The sequence below is a fragment of the Mugil cephalus genome, chromosome 2 (genome assembly GCF_022458985.1).
Source record: "Mugil cephalus isolate CIBA_MC_2020 chromosome 2, CIBA_Mcephalus_1.1, whole genome shotgun sequence".
Taxonomy (NCBI): Eukaryota; Metazoa; Chordata; class Actinopteri; order Mugiliformes; family Mugilidae; genus Mugil; species Mugil cephalus.
The window spans coordinates 33,536,241-33,554,681 of NC_061771.1; the positions used below are offsets into that span (position 1 = coordinate 33,536,241).

At 44.7% G+C, this 18,441-nt stretch overlaps 1 protein-coding gene across 1 annotated transcript; it reads left to right on the forward strand.

The window, feature by feature from the left end:
• The first annotated feature begins 4,502 nt into the window (after positions 1–4,502).
• On the forward strand, positions 4,503–17,454 carry pex6 (peroxisomal biogenesis factor 6). Its single transcript, XM_047577517.1, has 18 exons — positions 4,503–6,001; positions 7,010–7,675; positions 8,353–8,519; positions 8,611–8,688; positions 9,520–9,661; positions 9,898–10,031; positions 10,169–10,274; positions 11,808–12,010; positions 12,105–12,291; positions 13,349–13,425; positions 13,545–13,662; positions 13,844–14,049; positions 15,192–15,253; positions 15,897–16,005; positions 16,093–16,209; positions 16,318–16,395; positions 16,554–16,693; positions 17,179–17,454. Exons 1-18 carry the CDS (start codon positions 5,483–5,485, stop codon positions 17,313–17,315), a joined length of 3,246 nt encoding a protein of 1,081 aa, XP_047433473.1. The 5' UTR covers positions 4,503–5,482; the 3' UTR covers positions 17,316–17,454.
• Positions 17,455–18,441: the final 987 nt, after the last annotated feature.

The window sequence follows — 18,441 nt, forward strand, 5'->3', positions numbered from 1 at the left end:
TTAGCCCAGGTGTAGTCCTGTTTTGTTTCAAACATGCCAGAGTCCAGTCACTCTTGAACTATTTAAGACCAATTTTTAAGACTTCCTTTTTATCCAAAGTGTTAGGAAAAATTGTTTTAATCCGATTCTGTCCTTCCTAAATCCGAACAATATGTTTGAAAAATTCCAGTCAGGGTTCCGCGAACACCACAGCACAGAGATAACTCTTTTAAGGGTAACAGATGACCACCTCTGTGCTGCAGGGTGCCGGCAAAAGCTCCATTCTAATTCTTTTAAACCCCAGCGCGCCTTCGGGCATGTCGACCCCAAAAAATTTTCCTTTCCCTCCCTGTTTCACTGGGTTGGGATTTTTGGTCCTTTTTCCTTTTATTGGTTTGCTCCTTTCATCTCAAAAAAGACAATTAAAATGGGTTTCCCTCTTTTTGCTCCTCCTCCCACACCACAAGTAAAATTTGCAGGGGGTTCCCCAGGGCCCCGGGTTTTGGACCCCTTTCTTCGTCTGTATATTCTCTAGCTTTGGGACAATTTTCCAAAGGGCACAACAAACTCCTTCCCTTGCCGCTAGACACACAGATTACCTCCCACTCAATTCTCAAAAATCCCGAATGGGCGGGCATCCAAATAGAAAAAATTTTTTGAAGACATCAAAGGGCTGGTTGGTCAGAAATTCCTTTCAGAAAAAAATCAGGGGCAAGACAGAAACCCTTTTTCTTTGGCCCCCCACATCATAAATATGTACGCCAGAACCTCTCCTCCTATATCCCCAAACCCTATGTGGGAAAAACCTCAGGTTTTTTGTCTTATTTGACAACAATTAAAGTCTGAAGAGGCAGGTACATTCTGTTGTCAAGTCCAGTTTCCTTCAGCTCAGAACCCTCTCAAAAATCAGACACTACCTATCACCCTCTGACCCAGAAACAGTTATTCGTGCATTCATATAATCCCGGCTGTACTACTGGAACTTCCTCTACTTAGGTATTACCTAGAACAGCATCTCCCGTCTCCAGCTAATCCAAAACGCTGCCGCCCGGTTATTAACAAGGTCAAAGAAGCGAGACCACATCACTCCCATTCTTGCATCATTAAACTGGCTCCCTGTTCCCTTTAGGATTTTTCACTTCAAAATTTTCTGCTTTTTTTAAAAAAAATTTCCCCGCATTTGGGTTCCCTCCCCTAATTTCATCTCTGAGTTCTAAAACCCCTTTCACCACCCAGAACCCTCAGATCCACAGACCGCGGTATGTTGGCTGTGCCATGTTCAGGGGAAAAAAAAAAGGGGGGGGGCCCCCCGGCCCTTTTTGTTACGGCCCCCCGGCTTTGGAACGTTTGCCCGGGAAAATTAGGAGTTTTTGACTCTGTTGAGGCTTTTTTAGGCCCCCCTCAACACTCATCTTTATTCCCCGGCTTTCAAAAGGCATTTTTATTTGTTTTTTTTTCCACATTTTTTCAACCCTTTTAAAGTTAATTTGCGTTTTTTTTTGTTTGGGACCCGTAATGTTGATTTAGTTAAATTTCATGGTTTTTATGAAGTTTTAATGTTAAGCAAATTTGGTGGAAATGTCTTTGCTTTTTTTTAAAGGTTTCCTTAAATGAAATGGGAAAAAAACTAACTTCTTCACTCCCCCCACACAATGTTCTAAAAGTCAGTTACCATTTTAAAACAGTGGGCCTATGATCCAAAGCCTGCTTCTTTAAATCAACCCCACAGGTTTTTAAAATGGAAAAATGTGGGAAAAGGGGCTAGTCTCCTTGGGGTCATGGATGAAGGGGGGACACTGGTTACCTTTTTAGGGAAAAGGGGTTTATGTTTCCCTTTTAAAAATTTAAAGGCTCGTCTTTGGGGGCCCAAACACTCTTGAAGGCCCCAAAGTGGGGTCTGGGGTTGTCCCGGTTAGAGAAGAAGAATCAGTTCAAGTTGGTTAGACTAGACAGCTTCCAGATGTAAACACATTTTTCATGGTTTAATGATACTGAAAAGAAAAAAACGGGTTTTTAAAACTTCTCTGGAAACAATGACAGTTTAAAAAATGAAACAAAACCTGGAGGGGAAACATTTTACCTTCAGGAGCCCGAGGGTCGATGTCCCTTTAAAAAAAATGGCTTTGATCTTTGGACCAATCACTTTTTGAAGGAACCCCATGGGGGTCTGGAATGATCTGTTAGAGAAGAAGAATCGTTCAAATCTGGTTAGGGGGGACAGCTTCCCGAGTAAAAAAAATTTACATGAGAATTTTGATATGAAGAGAAAAAAAATGGTTATTAAAACTTCTCTGGTCCCCAAAGAAATTTTTTTAAAAGAATCAGAAAAAAAATGGAGGAAAATTTTTTCCCCTTTTAGGGCCAAAAGGGTCGATGCCCCTTTTAAAAATTTTGGCTCGATCTTTGGAAACCAAAAACTTTTTTTAAAGGGCACACAGCTGGGGTCCCGGACTGATCCTGGGTTTGAGAAAAAGAAAACAGTTCAAGTCTGGTTAGATGGACGCTTTAATGTAACCATTTTCATGAGATTAATGATTTCTGAAAAAGAAAAAAAAACTGGTTATTAAAACTTCTTGGTCCTAACAGTTTAAACTGAATCAGAAAAAATGGAGGGAAAAAATTTTTACCTCTAGGAGCAGAAAGTCGATGTCGTTTTTTTAAAAATTAAAAGGCTTTTGGGTCTTTGGACCCCAAACGCTCCTGAGGGAAAAAACAGGGTGGGATCAGAGAATGACTGAAAAAACCCGTCAAACCCGTCCTGCAGGGTGTCTGGAAAAACCCCCCCTCCCTTTTTCCTCCCTTTGGTTCCCTGCTGGTGAAACCACTCAACTTTCTACCCTTTAAGTGCCGAGGAAACACAAAAATTCATTGAAAATTCACTTTGGGAAAATTTTTGTTTAAAAACATAGCCGATCCCATGATTGGGTCGGGTTCCCGTTCGTTTAAAACTGCTGTGATCCAAACTCTGTAGTGAACTTTTTCTCCAAACATTTACAGACCCGAAAAAAAGTTAGTGGGAACCCCTGAACCCCAAGCAAACCAGACTCGCCGTTTATTCAAAGAGTTTAAAAGAGAAGAAAGTCTCCACTCCCGACCCGGGAAATGAGACTAGGTGAGAATTCCTGGGAAACCCGTCATGGGTGGCCCCCTTTTGGAGGAGGAAGGAAGGAGGGGGAGGCAGATTTTCACCCTTTAAGGGGCCTTTTTTCAGGATCCCGTAGTTTGAGCTTGTATTTATTATTAAATAATCATTATTATGAACTTTTTTGCTGGTTTTTAAAAATCGAGGAACCTGGACTCTGATTGAACATCTGCCCGCTCAATTTTTCTTTCTCTGATTTATTGGGAAAAAAATTAGGGAAAAATGACCTTTGAAATTTTTTAGTTTAAAAATAACATTTAAAAGATGTCAATTTAAAATTTACTTTCTCTTTTTTTTAAAAAAAAAGGAAAATAATTAAAAAGGGGAAATGGAAAAAGGTTTTTTTATTTCCAGAAAAATTTCCCTTTTAAAAAAGTCATTTAAAGAGGGAGAAAAATTAATTTATGAATCCTTTTCTATCTGGAAAAATTTCTAAACGTTTTTTGGTGGAGAAAAGGGTTAAAAATTTTACTTTTTTCTTCTTTAATGAACCTTAATGTCGTCAGGGAATGGAAAAGGGGTTAAAGGACTGCACAAAGTTTTTAGAGTCAAAAGTGAAAAAGTGGAAACAGTTTCAGTCCCGGAGATGTTGAAAATGGATCAGTGACGGTGGTTTAGAACCCGATTTTCAATTATGAACCCCGTGGCCGCTTCAATTCATTCATTCAACTGGTGCTTCCCCACTGACTGGTTATGTTTCACATCTCTAAAGAGTTCTTTCCCCACATATAGGTTAAGGTTTAAAATCGGGGCAAAGGAAAAAATGTCACATCCCCTAAACGGTTAAAAGACAGAATAAGAGGGCAGAGAGAGTTTATTTATACTTTATTCAAAATGAGAGAAACCCCGGGGAAAAAACAACAACTCAAAAGGAAAAAAAAATCTAAAATTTATATCCAGTAATTTTTTGATGATTTGATTTAATTTTAAAATTTAGACTGTTCAACTAAAAATCTTCCCTTTATTCACCCCTTCCTTTTTTAAACCCGAAGGGTTTTTTGTTTTGAATGGTTTAAGTGAGATTTTTTAAAAATCTTCTGTTTTTATCTTTCATGCCCGAGAAAAGATCCAATAAATGGACCGAGGCCCTAAGGTGAAATTAGAGAGACATTGGGTCAGTTCAGGTGAAAACTCAGCTCACTGCTGCTTGGATTTACTCAGGAAATACGTTTTAAAATCAGAAAATTCTGATATTTAAAAAGACTGGAAAAAGCTGGGAATCAAACAGAAAAACACATTTTTTATCACAGACCCCAAAGAAAAAAATTTTAAAATTTATTCATCATCATGATGGGCAGGTGAGACACTGCCCACCCGGAACAACCCGACCCCATGTCCCCGAATTGTAGAAAAAAGTTGATTTGACAGTACTGGGGTAAAAGTACTAAGTTATGTCTAAATGTCACATGTCCAGAGAAAAGATCCCAATAAACGGACCGAGGCCGTACAGGTGACTTAGAGAGACATTGGCTCAGTTCCAGGTGAAGCTCAGGTCACTGCTGCTTGGATTTACTCAGGAAATACGTAAAGTCAGAGATTCTGATATAAAAATGATTGAAATGACTGGAATCAAACAGAAACCACATTTATATCACAGACCAATAAAAAAATATAACTTATTCATCATTATAATGACAGGTGAGACACTGCCTCACCTGGATCACCTGACCCATGTCCCTGAACTGTAGAAAGAAGCTAATCTGACAGTACTGGAGTAAAAGTACTTAGTTACTTCTAGAGACAGTTTCTAAAGAAAAGTAAATCCGCTGAAATCATTTCTATGAACCAAGGCCTCAAACAGACAGGTGATCACAGGTGATCTCTAGAAAATGTGGGATCAGTTTCATACTAGTCCTCATCCAGACTCTAACCTTTCAGCTCTGACTCAGTTTAACGTCAAGTTCAGCAGATTTCTGCTGCTTCTGTTGGAGCTGAGCTGCTGACAGCTGATGTTCACCAAGAAAACATTCAAAACTGCTTCATTACCTTCAGACGGAGGTTGACACGGAGAGAAAAACACCTGCGACACAATCCTGGTGAATATTTAACTAAACTGAAACCAGGAAACTACCTGTCAGGGCAGGTGTGCCCTCCCTCCTTTTTTTTCAACTGTATATTATTCAGACCATGAGAGAATGTGTGCAATTTTTCTTTCTGAGGACAATTTACTAATTTTAAACAACATTTTTAAATACAGCCGCCAGGAGTAGGTGTTGGTGTCGCTGCAGTTCCTCCACACGTCCACTAGGGGGAGACAGCACAGCGACAGAAGGAAAATGCTGCAGCAGCGAATGAGATCCAAGATGGCGGCTCGGCAGAGAAGGAGATCCAAGATGGCGACTCAGCATCCGTAGATCCAAGATGGCGGCTGAGGTGCAGCTGTGTTGTCTGGAGAGGTTCCCCTCGTACCTGAGTCCTCTGGATGTCTTAGTTTTAGACTCAGACCTGGACTCGGTCCTCCTTCAGGACGTGAACGAGCCGGTGGTCCTCTTCACCCCGCAGCGGCCCCACAGCTCCGGGGCGGCCGGTATTTTACTGCGGGTCCACCCGACCACCGAGGAGGAGGCGGCGCGCTGCGGAGCCGGCTCCGGGCTCCGGGACCGGGTCCGGGTCTTCACCAGCCGCTTCTTCCTGAGACACCACGGCCTCCAGCGGGTCGGCACCACCGGGACCGTCCGGGTCCTGGAGCCGGTCAGCCTGGACAGGGTGGTGCTGGGGGCCCGGGGCAGGGACGGCCTCCGCTGGGCCGGAGGAGACCAGTTCTCAGGGAGGCTCCTGGAGCTCTGCAGCCCGGGGAGGAGGCTGCTGGCCCGGCAGGGAGACCCGCTGCTGCTGCTGCCCCGGGACCCGGACCCGGACCCGGACCCAGACTCGGGACAGGTGAGTCAGGAACGGACCATAGGAAACCACACATTCAGTATCTAAACATAAGGCCCGCGGGTCTAAAGGGGTCCGAATTTACAAAGGGTGAAAAGTTCATAGAAGACTGGAGCCTCATGTCTCTGATGTGTCCCTAATGTCTCTGATGTCTCTGATGTGTTTCTGGTGTGTCTCTGATGTGTCTCTGTTATGTCCCTAATGTCTCTGATATGTCTCTGTTGTGTCTCTGATGTGTTTCTGTTGTGTCCCTAATGTCTCTGATGTGTTTCTATTGTGTCTCTGTTATGTCCCTAATGTCTCTGTTGTGTCTCCGTTGTGTCTCTGTTGTGTCTCTGATGTGTCTCTGTTGTGTCTCTGATGTGTCTCTGATGTGTCTCTGATGTGTCCCTAATGTCTCTGTTGTCTCTGTTGTGTCTCTGATGTGTCTCTGTTATGTCCCTAATGTCTCTGTTGTGTCTCTGTTATGTCCCTAATGTCTCTGATGTGTCTCTGTTGTGTCTCTGTTGTGTCTCTGATGTGTCTCTGTTGTGTCTCTGTTGTGTGTCTGATGTGTCTCTGTTGTGTCTCTGTTGTGTCTCTGATGTGTCTCTGTTGTGTCTCTGATGCCTCTATGTTTGTAGACTTAGACGTTAATGATCCACGAGGGAAATTACTTTGTCTCAACATCTTCGTCGCATATAAAAGGAAACACAAGAAAGATCAAATAAAATGAGTAAAATAAAAAGTGCATCAAAACAATTACAGAATTAGAATTATGAAAAAATGCATGAAAACACTCCATACAGTATCCATGGTGATGTTTGGTCGGTTGCATAGCAACGGCGGCATGGATCATGTCTTCGGATGGTGTCTCCTTGTCGTCCACTGAGACACCAACCGAGTGTGTCCACCGAGTCCACCCTGGTTCATAGGACCACGTGTATCTCTGTTGTGTCTCTTAAGTGTCTCTAATGATGTGTCCATGGGTCCTTTCAGGGGACAGATCACTGAGACCCGTTTGTGTTCCAGGTTCAGGATCATCTGGATCTGGATCTGATGGTGCTGGAGTGCAGTCCAGTGAGACAGGGGACGATCACAGCCACCACCTCCGTGGTTCTGACTGAATACTGGGACCCTGTGGACCATGTGGACCATGTGGACTCTGTGGACCATGTGGACTCTGTGGCCCCCCCTGCCCCACCCAGACTGTGTGTCTCAGACTTTGCTCATTATGCCGACGGCCTCGGGGGCGTCCGGTCTCTCCTCACCAGCAGACGGATGCTGGACTCGGGGGTCCCGGGGGTCTCGGGGGTCCTGCAGGCCCTGGAGTGCAGGGTGGACGTCGTGGTGGTGGACACCCAGCGCTGGTCCGGGGTCGGTGGTCCACAGGGAGCCGCCGTGGACGTGGACGGCTGCTTGTTTGTGAGCAGACGTCTTCTACTGAGGCTGGGGCTCTTCAACCTGGAGTGCGTCCGGCTGGGGAGGCCCAGGACGCCCCCCAGGACGGGGGACACGGACCTGGACCTGGGGGGCGGGGTCTGCAGAGACCGGCCCGTCTCTGTGGTGGTGGTGGATCTCACACCGAGTCCAGAGCTGCAGGTCCACGATGACCTGGGCTTCATCTCCCCCAGTCTGTGGTTCAACCTGAGCCGGGGAGACGTGGTCCCGGTCTCCAGCCGCCCCCTCAGGATCAAGGTCTGGACTTTATTTAGTAATGACAGGTTTAATCAGCACTCACAGCACACACACACACACACACACACACACACACACACAGAGACACAGAGACACACACAGACACACACACACACAAACACAACACACACACAAACACAACGACACACACAAACACGACACACAGCACACACACACACACACACAACACACACACACACACACACACACACACACAACACACACACACACACAACACACACAGACACAACGACACACACAAACGCAACGACACACACAGACACAACGACACACAACGACACACACAACACACACATACAACACATAACATATAACAACACAACACAACAACACACAATCAATGAAACACACATATTAGACTTTATTGACATGTCAGAAGCACCGCTCTTATTTTGAAAGGAACATGTCAGAAGCACCGCTCTTATTTTGAAAGGTTCATGCCAGAAGTACTGCTCTTATTTTGAAACATGTCAGAAGCACTGCTCTTATTTTGAAAGGTTCATGTCAGAAACACTGCTCTTATTTTGAAAGGAACATGTCAGAAGCACTGCTCTTATTTTGAAACGTGTCAGAAGCACTGCTCTTATTTTGAAAGGTTCATGTCAGAAGCACCGCTCTTATTTTGACGTCTCCTTGTTGATGTGGTCTTGTCCCAGAGGTGGAAACCAGGACCAGGACCCGGAGGTCTGAGCTCCACCAGCTGCTGCCTCTCAGCTTCACCCCGGTTCCTCAGAGACCTGCACATCCAGCCTCTGGCCTCTCCTCTCTACAGCAGCCTGGGGGGCTACGACCACCTCCTCAGCCACCACTTCAGCACCCCCAGGTCAGGGGGTGGGGGTCCGGGTCTATCTGAGTCCCAGAGGGGGTCTCTGGGTCTGGATTCGTGGCTCTAAATAAATCCTGACTTGTTGCAGGCTGGTGGCAGAGGGAGACGTCCTGACGGTCCCAAACCATCCGGACCTCCTGGAGACCAGCTCCCAGGGGCCCGACAGGTACCACAACAACAACAACCACAACAACAACAACCACAACAACAATAACAACAACAATAACAACAACAATAACAACCACAACAACAACAACAACAACAATAACAACCACAATAACAACAACAACAATAACAACAACAACCACAACAATAACAACAACCACAACAACAATAACAACAATAACCACAACAATAACAACCACAACAACCACAACAACGACCACAACAACAACCACAACAACAATAACAACAACAATAACAACAACCACAATAACAACAATAACAACCACAACAGCAATAACAACAACAACAACGACCACAACAACAATGACCACAATAACAACAACCACAACGACCACAACAACAACGACCACAATAACAACAACCACAACAACAATAAAAACCACAACAACAACAATAACAACAACCACAATAACAAAAACAGCCACAACAACAACAATAACTACAACAATAATAATAACAAGAACAACCACAACAATAACAACAACAATAAAAATAACAACAGTAATAGTAACAATAGTAATAAAATGAATATTAACGGGGAATGACTGGTTCTCTGAAATATTTATTCTCACATTTTGTCACATGTTTGACTGAGGTCATTTTACTTTGAAAGGATGGTAAGGAGGAAGGTGTCGGCTCTGGTTATTGAATGAAGCTGAAAGTAAAACCTTAATAAGGTCTTAGTGTCATTTATAGAAATGATGTATGTTCTTCACATTAACGGTGACGTCAGGATTCATATTATGGTTTAAATAGATTCATTTCATAAAGAATAACTCCTGATAAATAAATGACCTCTGACCTCCGTTAGGTGTCCAGTGCTGTTCTTCAAAGTACAGAAGGTGTGTCCATCTGGAGGAGGAGACGGAGGAGACGGAGGAGACGGAGGAGGAGACGAAGGTGGAGGAGGAGGAGCTTACCTGGCAGACAGGCTGCACACCTCCCTGTACTTGGTGAATATAGATTATTGTGTGGACGTCTTCAATTATCTCATCTGTCCATGTTACCAGTAAATGACCAGTAGTTTATTTTGTCTTCAGTCCGTTGGCGTCCGTCCTCCCCCCACGCCTCATACAGGGTGGGGGGAGTTCATGGGGGCTGTCCTCAGCTTCACTGTCCTTTACAACCAGTCCTGCTTCAGTTGATCGGTCAGTTGTTCATGGGGGTGGGGGGGTCTCTGTGTCCTCAGGGGACGTCCACCAGTGGCCCCGTCCCCAGCTGCTCCGTGGAGGGGGCGTCTCTCTGGACCAGTCTGTCTCCTCCAGGCCTCAACAAAACCGTGGACCTCCTCAGCAGCATCATCCTGCCCCACCTGCAGCACAGGTAACCCCGCCCCCTCCACACACACACACACACACACACACACACACACACACACACACACACACACACACACACACACACTGCGTCAGTTACTGCAGAAACAAACTGTGGGTGTGTGTCTGTGTGTGGTTGTGTAGCAGCTCTCTGTCTGGATGCTCCGTCCTCCTTCATGGTCCTGCAGGAAGTGGAAAGACGACGGTGGTGAGAGCAGCGAGTTACAGACTGAACCTCCACCTGCTGAAGGTACAGCAGCTACATCTGTCCTCTCTGGTACATCTGTATCTATATCTGTCCTCTCTGGTACATCTGTTTCTATATCTGTCCTCTCTGGTACATCTGTATCTATATCTGTCCTCTCTGGTATATCTATATCTGTCCTCTCTGGTACATCTATATCTGTCCTCTCTGGTATATCTATATCTGTCCTCTCTGATACATCTATATCTATATCTGTCCTCTCTGGTACATCTATATCTATATCTGTCCTCTGGTATGTCTATATCTGTCCTCTCTGGTATGTCTATATCTGTCCTCTCTGGTACATCTATATCTGTCCTCTCTGGTATATCTATATCTGTCCTCTCTGATACATCTATATCTATATCTGTCCTCTCTGGTACATCTATATCTATATCTGTCCTCTGGTATGTCTATATCTGTCCTCTCTGGTATGTCTATATCTGTCCTCTCTGGTATGTCTATATCTGTCCTCTCTGGTATATCTATATCTGTCCTTTCTGGTATATCTATATCTGTCCTCTCTGGTACATCTATATCTGTCCTCTCTGATATATGTATATCTGTCCTTTCTGGTATATCTATATCTGTCCTCTCTGATACATCTATATCTATATCTTTCCTCTCTGGTATATCTATATCTATATCTGTCCTCTCTGGTATATCTATATCTATATCTGTCCTCTCCGGTACATCTATATCTATATCTGTCCTCTGGTATGTCTATATCTGTCCTCTCTGGTATGTCTATATCTGTCCTCTCTGGTACATCTATATCTGTCCTCTCTGGTATATCTATATCTGTCCTCTCTGATACATCTATATCTATATCTGTCCTCTCTGGTACATCTATATCTATATCTGTCCTCTGGTATGTCTATATCTGTCCTCTCTGGTATGTCTATATCTGTCCTCTCTGGTATGTCTATATCTGTCCTCTCTGGTATATCTATATCTGTCCTTTCTGGTATATCTATATCTGTCCTCTCTGGTACATCTATATCTGTCCTCTCTGATATATGTATATCTGTCCTTTCTGGTATATCTATATCTGTCCTCTCTGATACATCTATATCTATATCTTTCCTCTCTGGTATATCTATATCTATATCTGTCCTCTCTGGTATATCTATATCTATATCTATATCTGTCCTCTCTGGCATATCTATATCTATATCTGTCCTCTCTGGTACGTCTATATCTGTCCTCTGGTATGTCTATATCTGTCCTCTGGTATGTGTATATCTGTCCTCTCTGGTACATCTATATCTGTCCTCTGGTATATCTATATCTATATCTGTCCTCTCTGGTACGTCTATATCTGTCCTCTGGTATATCTATATCTATATCTGTCCTCTCTGGTACATCTATATCTGTCCTCTCTGATACATCTATATCTGTCCTTTCTGGTATATCTACATCTGTCCTGATATATCTATATCTATGTACCTCTGTGTGTACCTGTGTGTACCTGTGTGTGTGTGTGTACCTGTGTGTGTACTTGTGTGTCTGTGTGTGTACCTGTGTGTGTGAGTCCAGGTGGATTGTGTGACGGTGTGCGCTGACAGCCCTGCAGCGTCTGAGGTGAAGCTGGCGTCTGTGTTCCATCGAGCCGACTCTGTGCAGCCGTGCGTCCTGCTGCTCAGGAACATGCAGCTCCTCGTCAGACCTGCAGGAGCGTCCGAGGACCAGGGCCGGATCCAGGCGGCGCTGTGCCGGCTGGTCAGCAGCTCCCCCCCCGGGTCAGTGACGCCCCCCCGGGCCCAGTCTGCTGTCGTAGTGGGTTCATTTCTCTGTGTGTCTGCGAGGAAGTTTAACGGCCTGTCGCTGCCTCAGGGTGCTGGTGGTGGCCTCAGTCTGCAGACCTCGAGACCTGTCCCCTGGTGTCATGGCAGCGTTCGTCCACCAGGTGGAGATGCAGACTCCTACTGAGGACCAGAGGCTGTCCATGCTGGGGGGCCTGAGCCGTCACCTTCACCTGGGGAGGGACGTCAGCCTGGAGAGACTCTCCAAGCTCACGGCGGTACGTAGCCATCACGCTAGCTCCACCACCACCAGGTGAATAAAACCCTAAAACTAACGTAGAACAGGAACAATCAGATGGTGACCACGCAGGCCTGAGAGCATCAAGTGAAATAAATAAATGAATAAAATACTAACCACTAAAACAGTAAGAGACAGGATAGTTAAAAGAAAACCTGAAAGCGTTGCACAGATCCAGGACTCACTCACATTCAGAAACTTTATTTGTTAACGAAGTCAATTAAAGGAACCAGTGGAACAACGAGACAGAACAATATAGAGTTCATATATATAGGAATAGCGGTGCCACATGAGTGGGTGAGTAAAAAGAGTAAAGTAAACCACAGGCAGCAGCTCGTGTAAGACCCAAACAGTCAACATTAACACAGGCGTTTAACAAAGGAAACTCTATATGACAAGTCAAACACGCGATAGAAGGAGGTAATAGAAGCAGTTACCTTTTAACTTACAAAAGATATGGTCCCGTTCAAGACGGTAGAAAACTTTGTTACTGCTTTTGCAAGAGTGCACTTTATTAGGATGTTGCTGTTGTTTACCTTAAACTTGATTGTTTGCACATGCAGGCAAAACTGCGACTACTTAAAATAAAATCGGTTTAGAAAAGTTCTTTGGACTAAATTGTCTGTTTTTCATTTTTCAATTTAAAATCGTGATAAAATCGAAACCGTGATTTTATTTTTAAAGAATCGTGATTTGATATTTTAGCCATATCAGGATTACAGGGATTTTATATATATATGTGTGTGTGTGTGTATCTATATATGTATGTATATATATTTACATGATGGATAGAATTAAAAAGTAAAACATGACGTATGTTCATTGTGTGAGAACAGAAATAGTGGTTGGTCTGTTTTTGTCTTAAAGTCAGGATGATGATGTTGACTTGAATCACGTCTCCTGTGGGTCCAGGCTGAGACCCTCAGGGGTCTGGACCCTCGTGGGTCTGGACCCTCTGGAGTCTGGACCCTCGGGGGTCTGGACCCTCGGAGGTCCGGAGGATTCTCTGACCGGCTGCTGTGTGGTTGTGGTTGCAGGGCTTCGTGTTGGGGGATGTGAGGGCTCTGCTGGTGGAGGCGGGTAGAGCTGCTTGTAGGAGGCTGATCCAGTCCTGGTGAGACCATTGAGCCTCTTCATCATGTGACCTTTGACTCTCAGGACCGACTCCAGGTCTAGACGCTGCCGGGGGGGTGGTTGATGGGGTAATGATTGATGAATGTGGTGTCTGTGCAGCGCTGGTCGACAGCAGGAGGATCTGTGCTCCAGTGGAGTGACCATCCAGAACCAGGACTTTACCTCGGCCCTGGAGACCCTGCAGGACGCCCAGTCCAAGGCCATCGGGGCCCCCAAGGTAACAGGACAGGGCCTCTAAAGGTCTGATGTGGAGTCAGACTGGGGGACGTGGAGGACGTCACCAGATAGAGGATGTCTCATTGTGTGTGTGTGGTCCAGTGGTCTCCGTCCTCTGGTCTCCGTCCTCTGCTCCGTGTGACCCGGTCTAACCCGGCTGCTGTTACTCTGTCTCTGACCAGATCCCTAGTGTTCGGTGGGAGGATGTCGGAGGTCTGCAGCAGGTCAAGAGAGAGATCCTAGACACCGTCCAGCTTCCTCTGCAGCGTCCAGAGCTCCTGGCTCTGGGTCTGAACCGGACCGGTGTCCTCCTCTACGGACCCCCAGGGACGGGGAAGACTCTCCTGGCTAAAGCTGTGGCCACCGAGTGCTCCATGACCTTCCTCAGGTAGGGTTAGACCTCTGGCAACAATAAAATATAGAATATGGAGGTGACGAGCTTCATTGAGACTGTAGCAGAGAAACAATGACATAAAACGCGCCTATTAACAATAATTAGTGCAAGAATCATTGAGTGAATATTCAAATGTGAATGGTCTAATTAAAAGTGCACAGGTCCCTGGACTGATGGAGGCAGTCTAATATCTACTGGTGGTTACAGACTGTGACCCCGGGCTCTGTGAGTGTCTGGAGTAAAGGACACCAGGTCCGGGTCTGGTCCAGGTTCTATCTTGTGAAACGGTGCCAGTGCTTAAAGAATGAAAACATAAAAACTTTGTCCAAAAATGGCGCCTTTTTATTTTCAAGGCATTTTGTGACGTGTTAATTGAACAGGAAATTAATTTAAATAATATAAATAAGAAATAATAACATTAATAATAACTCAGTGTTGTGGGGTCTGTCAGGTATCAAAGACGCTACATCTCAGATGTTGAATCTAATTCCAGGTGTTTCCTCCTTGTTGCATCTTTAGAGGTGAAGTCTAGACAAACTTTAGACAAACATTTGGTGTCCGACATTTTGAAGGTTCACTTCCATCCATGCAGCTATAGAGCTAAGGAGGCTAAGCTAATTAAACACTCACTGCCACCTGCCCCTGTCGCCCTCAGGCTGCTCTGGAGGCTGCAGGCTGGTTTTTGTGAAGCGTCTTGAGACGATTTGTGTTGTTATTGGCGCTATATAAATCAAACTGAATTTAATTGAATTGAATTGAACCAAATCAGTCTGGTTACTACTGTTAGCATCAGCTCTGTTAGCATCAGCTCCGTTAGCATCAGCACTGCAAACAAACAAACAAATAAAACCCGAACACAAGAACTCCAGTGAGGTAGAACTTAAAGCTGAAACTAAACCAACCCCTTCGTAGAATTCCCATGTTGATCCATTCCCTGGTTCAGAGCTGTGGAGATGGAAGGAAGAACCAGATGACTAGAAGCAGACAGATCTGGACCGTAACACTAACACCACGTGTTTAATTTAACCTGAGTCTGTCAGAGTTGGACTAACTGAAGGATTCATTCAGTGTTGTTAGTCTGACTCTAGACTCTGTGACTCTGATATGAGGAGCTGTGTTGTCTCTGTCTCCTCCAGTGTCAAAGGTCCAGAGCTCATCAACATGTACGTGGGTCAGAGCGAAGAAAACATCAGAGAAGGTTTGTCTCCAATTTACTTCCCTCATGAACATCTGGTGTTACAGAGAGGACGCTAGATCCAGACCTCCATGGTCCTCAGGTAAAAGGGTTCTTCACCTGAGTCCACTTCCTGTAGCCACAGCCAGGGACCTGCCCAGCCCAGCCCTGGGACTCCAGGGAACCACAGTGAGAACCGTTATCACACATGGAGGGACCATGGAGAACCTTCTCAGGAGAGGCCAGCCCACCTCCAATGACCCTCAGAGACCCCTCAGAGACCCCTCATCCAAGAGGTCACAAGAGACCCACAACAACATCCAGAGACCTGCAGCCTCATGGGCTCAGCTAAGGTCAGAGTTCAGAAAGAGACCGGACTAAGATGGACTTCACGACCAGAACCACTGCTCAGTTACAAGAACCGAAGGATCAGGACCATGTGGATTGTAGTTGTAGGTGCCAGTTATTAGGTTTAGGATTCTACCTGAGGACCGTGGAGGTCTGGATCTAGTTTCCCTTCAATAATAAAAACCTTCATTTAAAAACTGTATCGTCGTCTTTGACGAATGTTTAAATTAGTTTGATGTGAAACATTTAAATGTGACAAACATGTAAAAACATCCTAAACCAGGAAGGAGGCAGCGCTTTAACTCAGTGTTTCCATCAGTTTTCCTCAGAGCCCGTTCAGCTGCTCCCTGCGTCGTCTTCTTCGATGAGCTGGACTCTCTGGCTCCCAGCAGGGGGCGCAGTGGAGACTCTGGAGGAGTGATGGACAGGTCTGTGTCACTGCGGTTGGCTTGAGTCCCTCTCTCTTTATTCTCTGTGTCAGTAACGTTGGCTTGAATCCCCGTCTCTGTCTCCAGGGTCGTGTCTCAGCTCCTCTCAGAGCTCGATGCCCTCAACTCCTCTGTCGGGGTTTTTATCATCGGAGCCACAAACCGTCCAGACCTGCTGGACCAGTCCCTGCTGAGGCCGGGCAGGTCAGACTAGTCCGATAAATATGAGTCATCATATCTGTAATAAATAATGAGTTATCATATCTGTTAATGAATCTAATAAATATGAGATGACTCTTTACGTTTGTTCAGGTTTGATAAACTCGTCTACGTTGGAATCAACGAGGATCGAGTCTCTCAGCTCCAGGTTCTCCAGGCCGTCCTCAGAAAGTAAGGAGACCCAGACCGTCCACAGAGAGACGGAAACGCAACTAGTTTTCTTAGACTTTGTCCTCTAGGATGAACTCATTAGATCTCTGGGAATACAGTCGTGGTCTGGGATGGATGAGAGAACAGGACTTTGTCTCTAAAGTTTAACTGTGATCCAGGTTCCAGTTGGACCCTGGTGTGGACCTGCAGGAGGTGGTGGGTCGTTGCCCCGCCCACATGACGGGCGCCGACCTGTACGCCCTGTGTTCAGACGCCATGACGGCCGCCATCAGGAGGAAGGTCTCTCTCATCAACGACGGTAACAAACTCCACACGTGTGGAAAGAAATAAATGTATAAATGTAACGTTATGAAGGGTTTGAATCCATCAACAAAGAATCATTTTGACACATTTAAACATTTGCTACGTGTGAATGTGCTTCTTTTCACACATTTACTTCTTTTCTGTTGGCTAGTAAACGTCTGATTCCAGGAGTCGTCCTCAGCTCAGGGGATAAATTAACAGTCATCTTATTATTATGTGACGTAAACACCACCGGTAGTTTATTTATTTAACCTTTATTTAAAGATACCGGCTCATGAGTCCTTAGAAATAAAATGTTAGAACTTTTAGAACCTCCAGGACGTTAGTTTTTTTATGTGTTCATTCTCATGCAGAACCAGATTTGTTTAGGTCATATATCGTCACGTCATCTGGTCTGTAACTGTTTCCCTTCAACTAGAGGGTTTGAATCTAAATCTAAGGCTCAGTCTGTAACTCTCTCCTTCCCTCCTTCTCTCTCAGGTCTGGATTCAGAGGACTCCCCCGTCCTCCTGTCCGTCGAGGATTTCTCTACTGCATTGGAGAACTTTAAGCCATCAGTTACTAACGAGGAGCTGCTGAGATACAAACACATTCAACAGAAACTCACAGCGAAGTAGAAACGTTCCCATGAATCATTTAAAGTGCCTCCTGCTGCTGAACGACGCTGTAATAAAATGTAAATGATGTAAAGAGAAGGTAATTTATACAACAGTGAATGTAATTAATAAAGTTGTCGCGACACACTAATAATAAAAAGGTGTGATTTCTTTTTGTTAACGTCACTACGTCATAATCAAAGGAGTTAAAAGATCATTTTAGGACTTTTCTACATTGATTTATAAAAATGACTCAAAACATAAGTTGATATTTACACATTAAGTCCTGAAAGTAGACAAAGAGTGTGACACAGGAAGATTAGCCTGGATTTATTTAGTCATAAAAAACTTTGTCCCCAATGAAATGTCCCCGGTTTTCATTGGGGGTGAACTTAATTTCCTCTGTAGACACTTCTTGTAGTGTGTGAATAGTTGGTTCAGGACCCAGAGCTCTTCTCATTGGCTGATTTGAAGCAGGGGGCAGGGACTGCAGAGGTCTAGTTAGCTCGGCTAACATACTTAACATAACTGGTAGCTAACTGATGTTTCAGTGATTCATTTCATGATGAAGGGAGTTGTCTACCTGACTAGTGTCAGATTCAGGACTTCACCACTGGACCAGAAGTTGGAGATAAAAGTTTTAGGAGGATTTAATCATTTCTCAAGAGGGAAAAGATAAAACAAGGACATTCAACCAGGAGACGTTTAAGGAGAAAACTTGTTAACAGGGAGTTCATAAAAAGGAGCTGGTGAGTCTAATTGATTTTAATATAAATAGAATTGATCATGTAGTTTTGTCTGAATTATAGTAGGATTTATGTAACTGGTGATACATGTGTGGAGCTGTCCACCTGTCTGTGGTGCTGAAATGTTTGGCTGTGGTATGTTGTGTTTGGTGACTTTTCATATTGATGAGCCATGTTTTTATTGTCACATTATTTTTTCGATCTTGAGTATTAGATATAGTGAGACCTTGAACACCGCTGTTTGGTGGCGCTATTGATATGATTATATACACTCAGCAGCCACTTTATTAGGTACACCTTGCCAGTAAAAGGTTGGACCTCCTTTTTCCTTCAGAACTGCCTTAATTCTTCGTGGCATACATTCAACAAGGTGTTGGAAACATTCCTCAGAGAATTTTGGT

What these genes read in the sequence shown, in the direction of transcription:
- pex6 (XM_047577517.1), top strand. Translation starts at nt 5,483, where the DNA reads ATGGCGGCTGAGGTGCAGCTGTGTTGTCTGGAGAGGTTCCCCTCGTAC. An exon ending in CGAAGAAAACATCAGAGAAG is followed by an intron (nt 15,254 to 15,896) that starts GTTTGTCTCCAA and finishes TGTTTCCATCAG; the next exon opens with TTTTCCTCAGAGCCCGTTCA. An exon ending in TCTGGAGGAGTGATGGACAG is followed by an intron (nt 16,006 to 16,092) that starts GTCTGTGTCACT and finishes CTCTGTCTCCAG; the next exon opens with GGTCGTGTCTCAGCTCCTCT.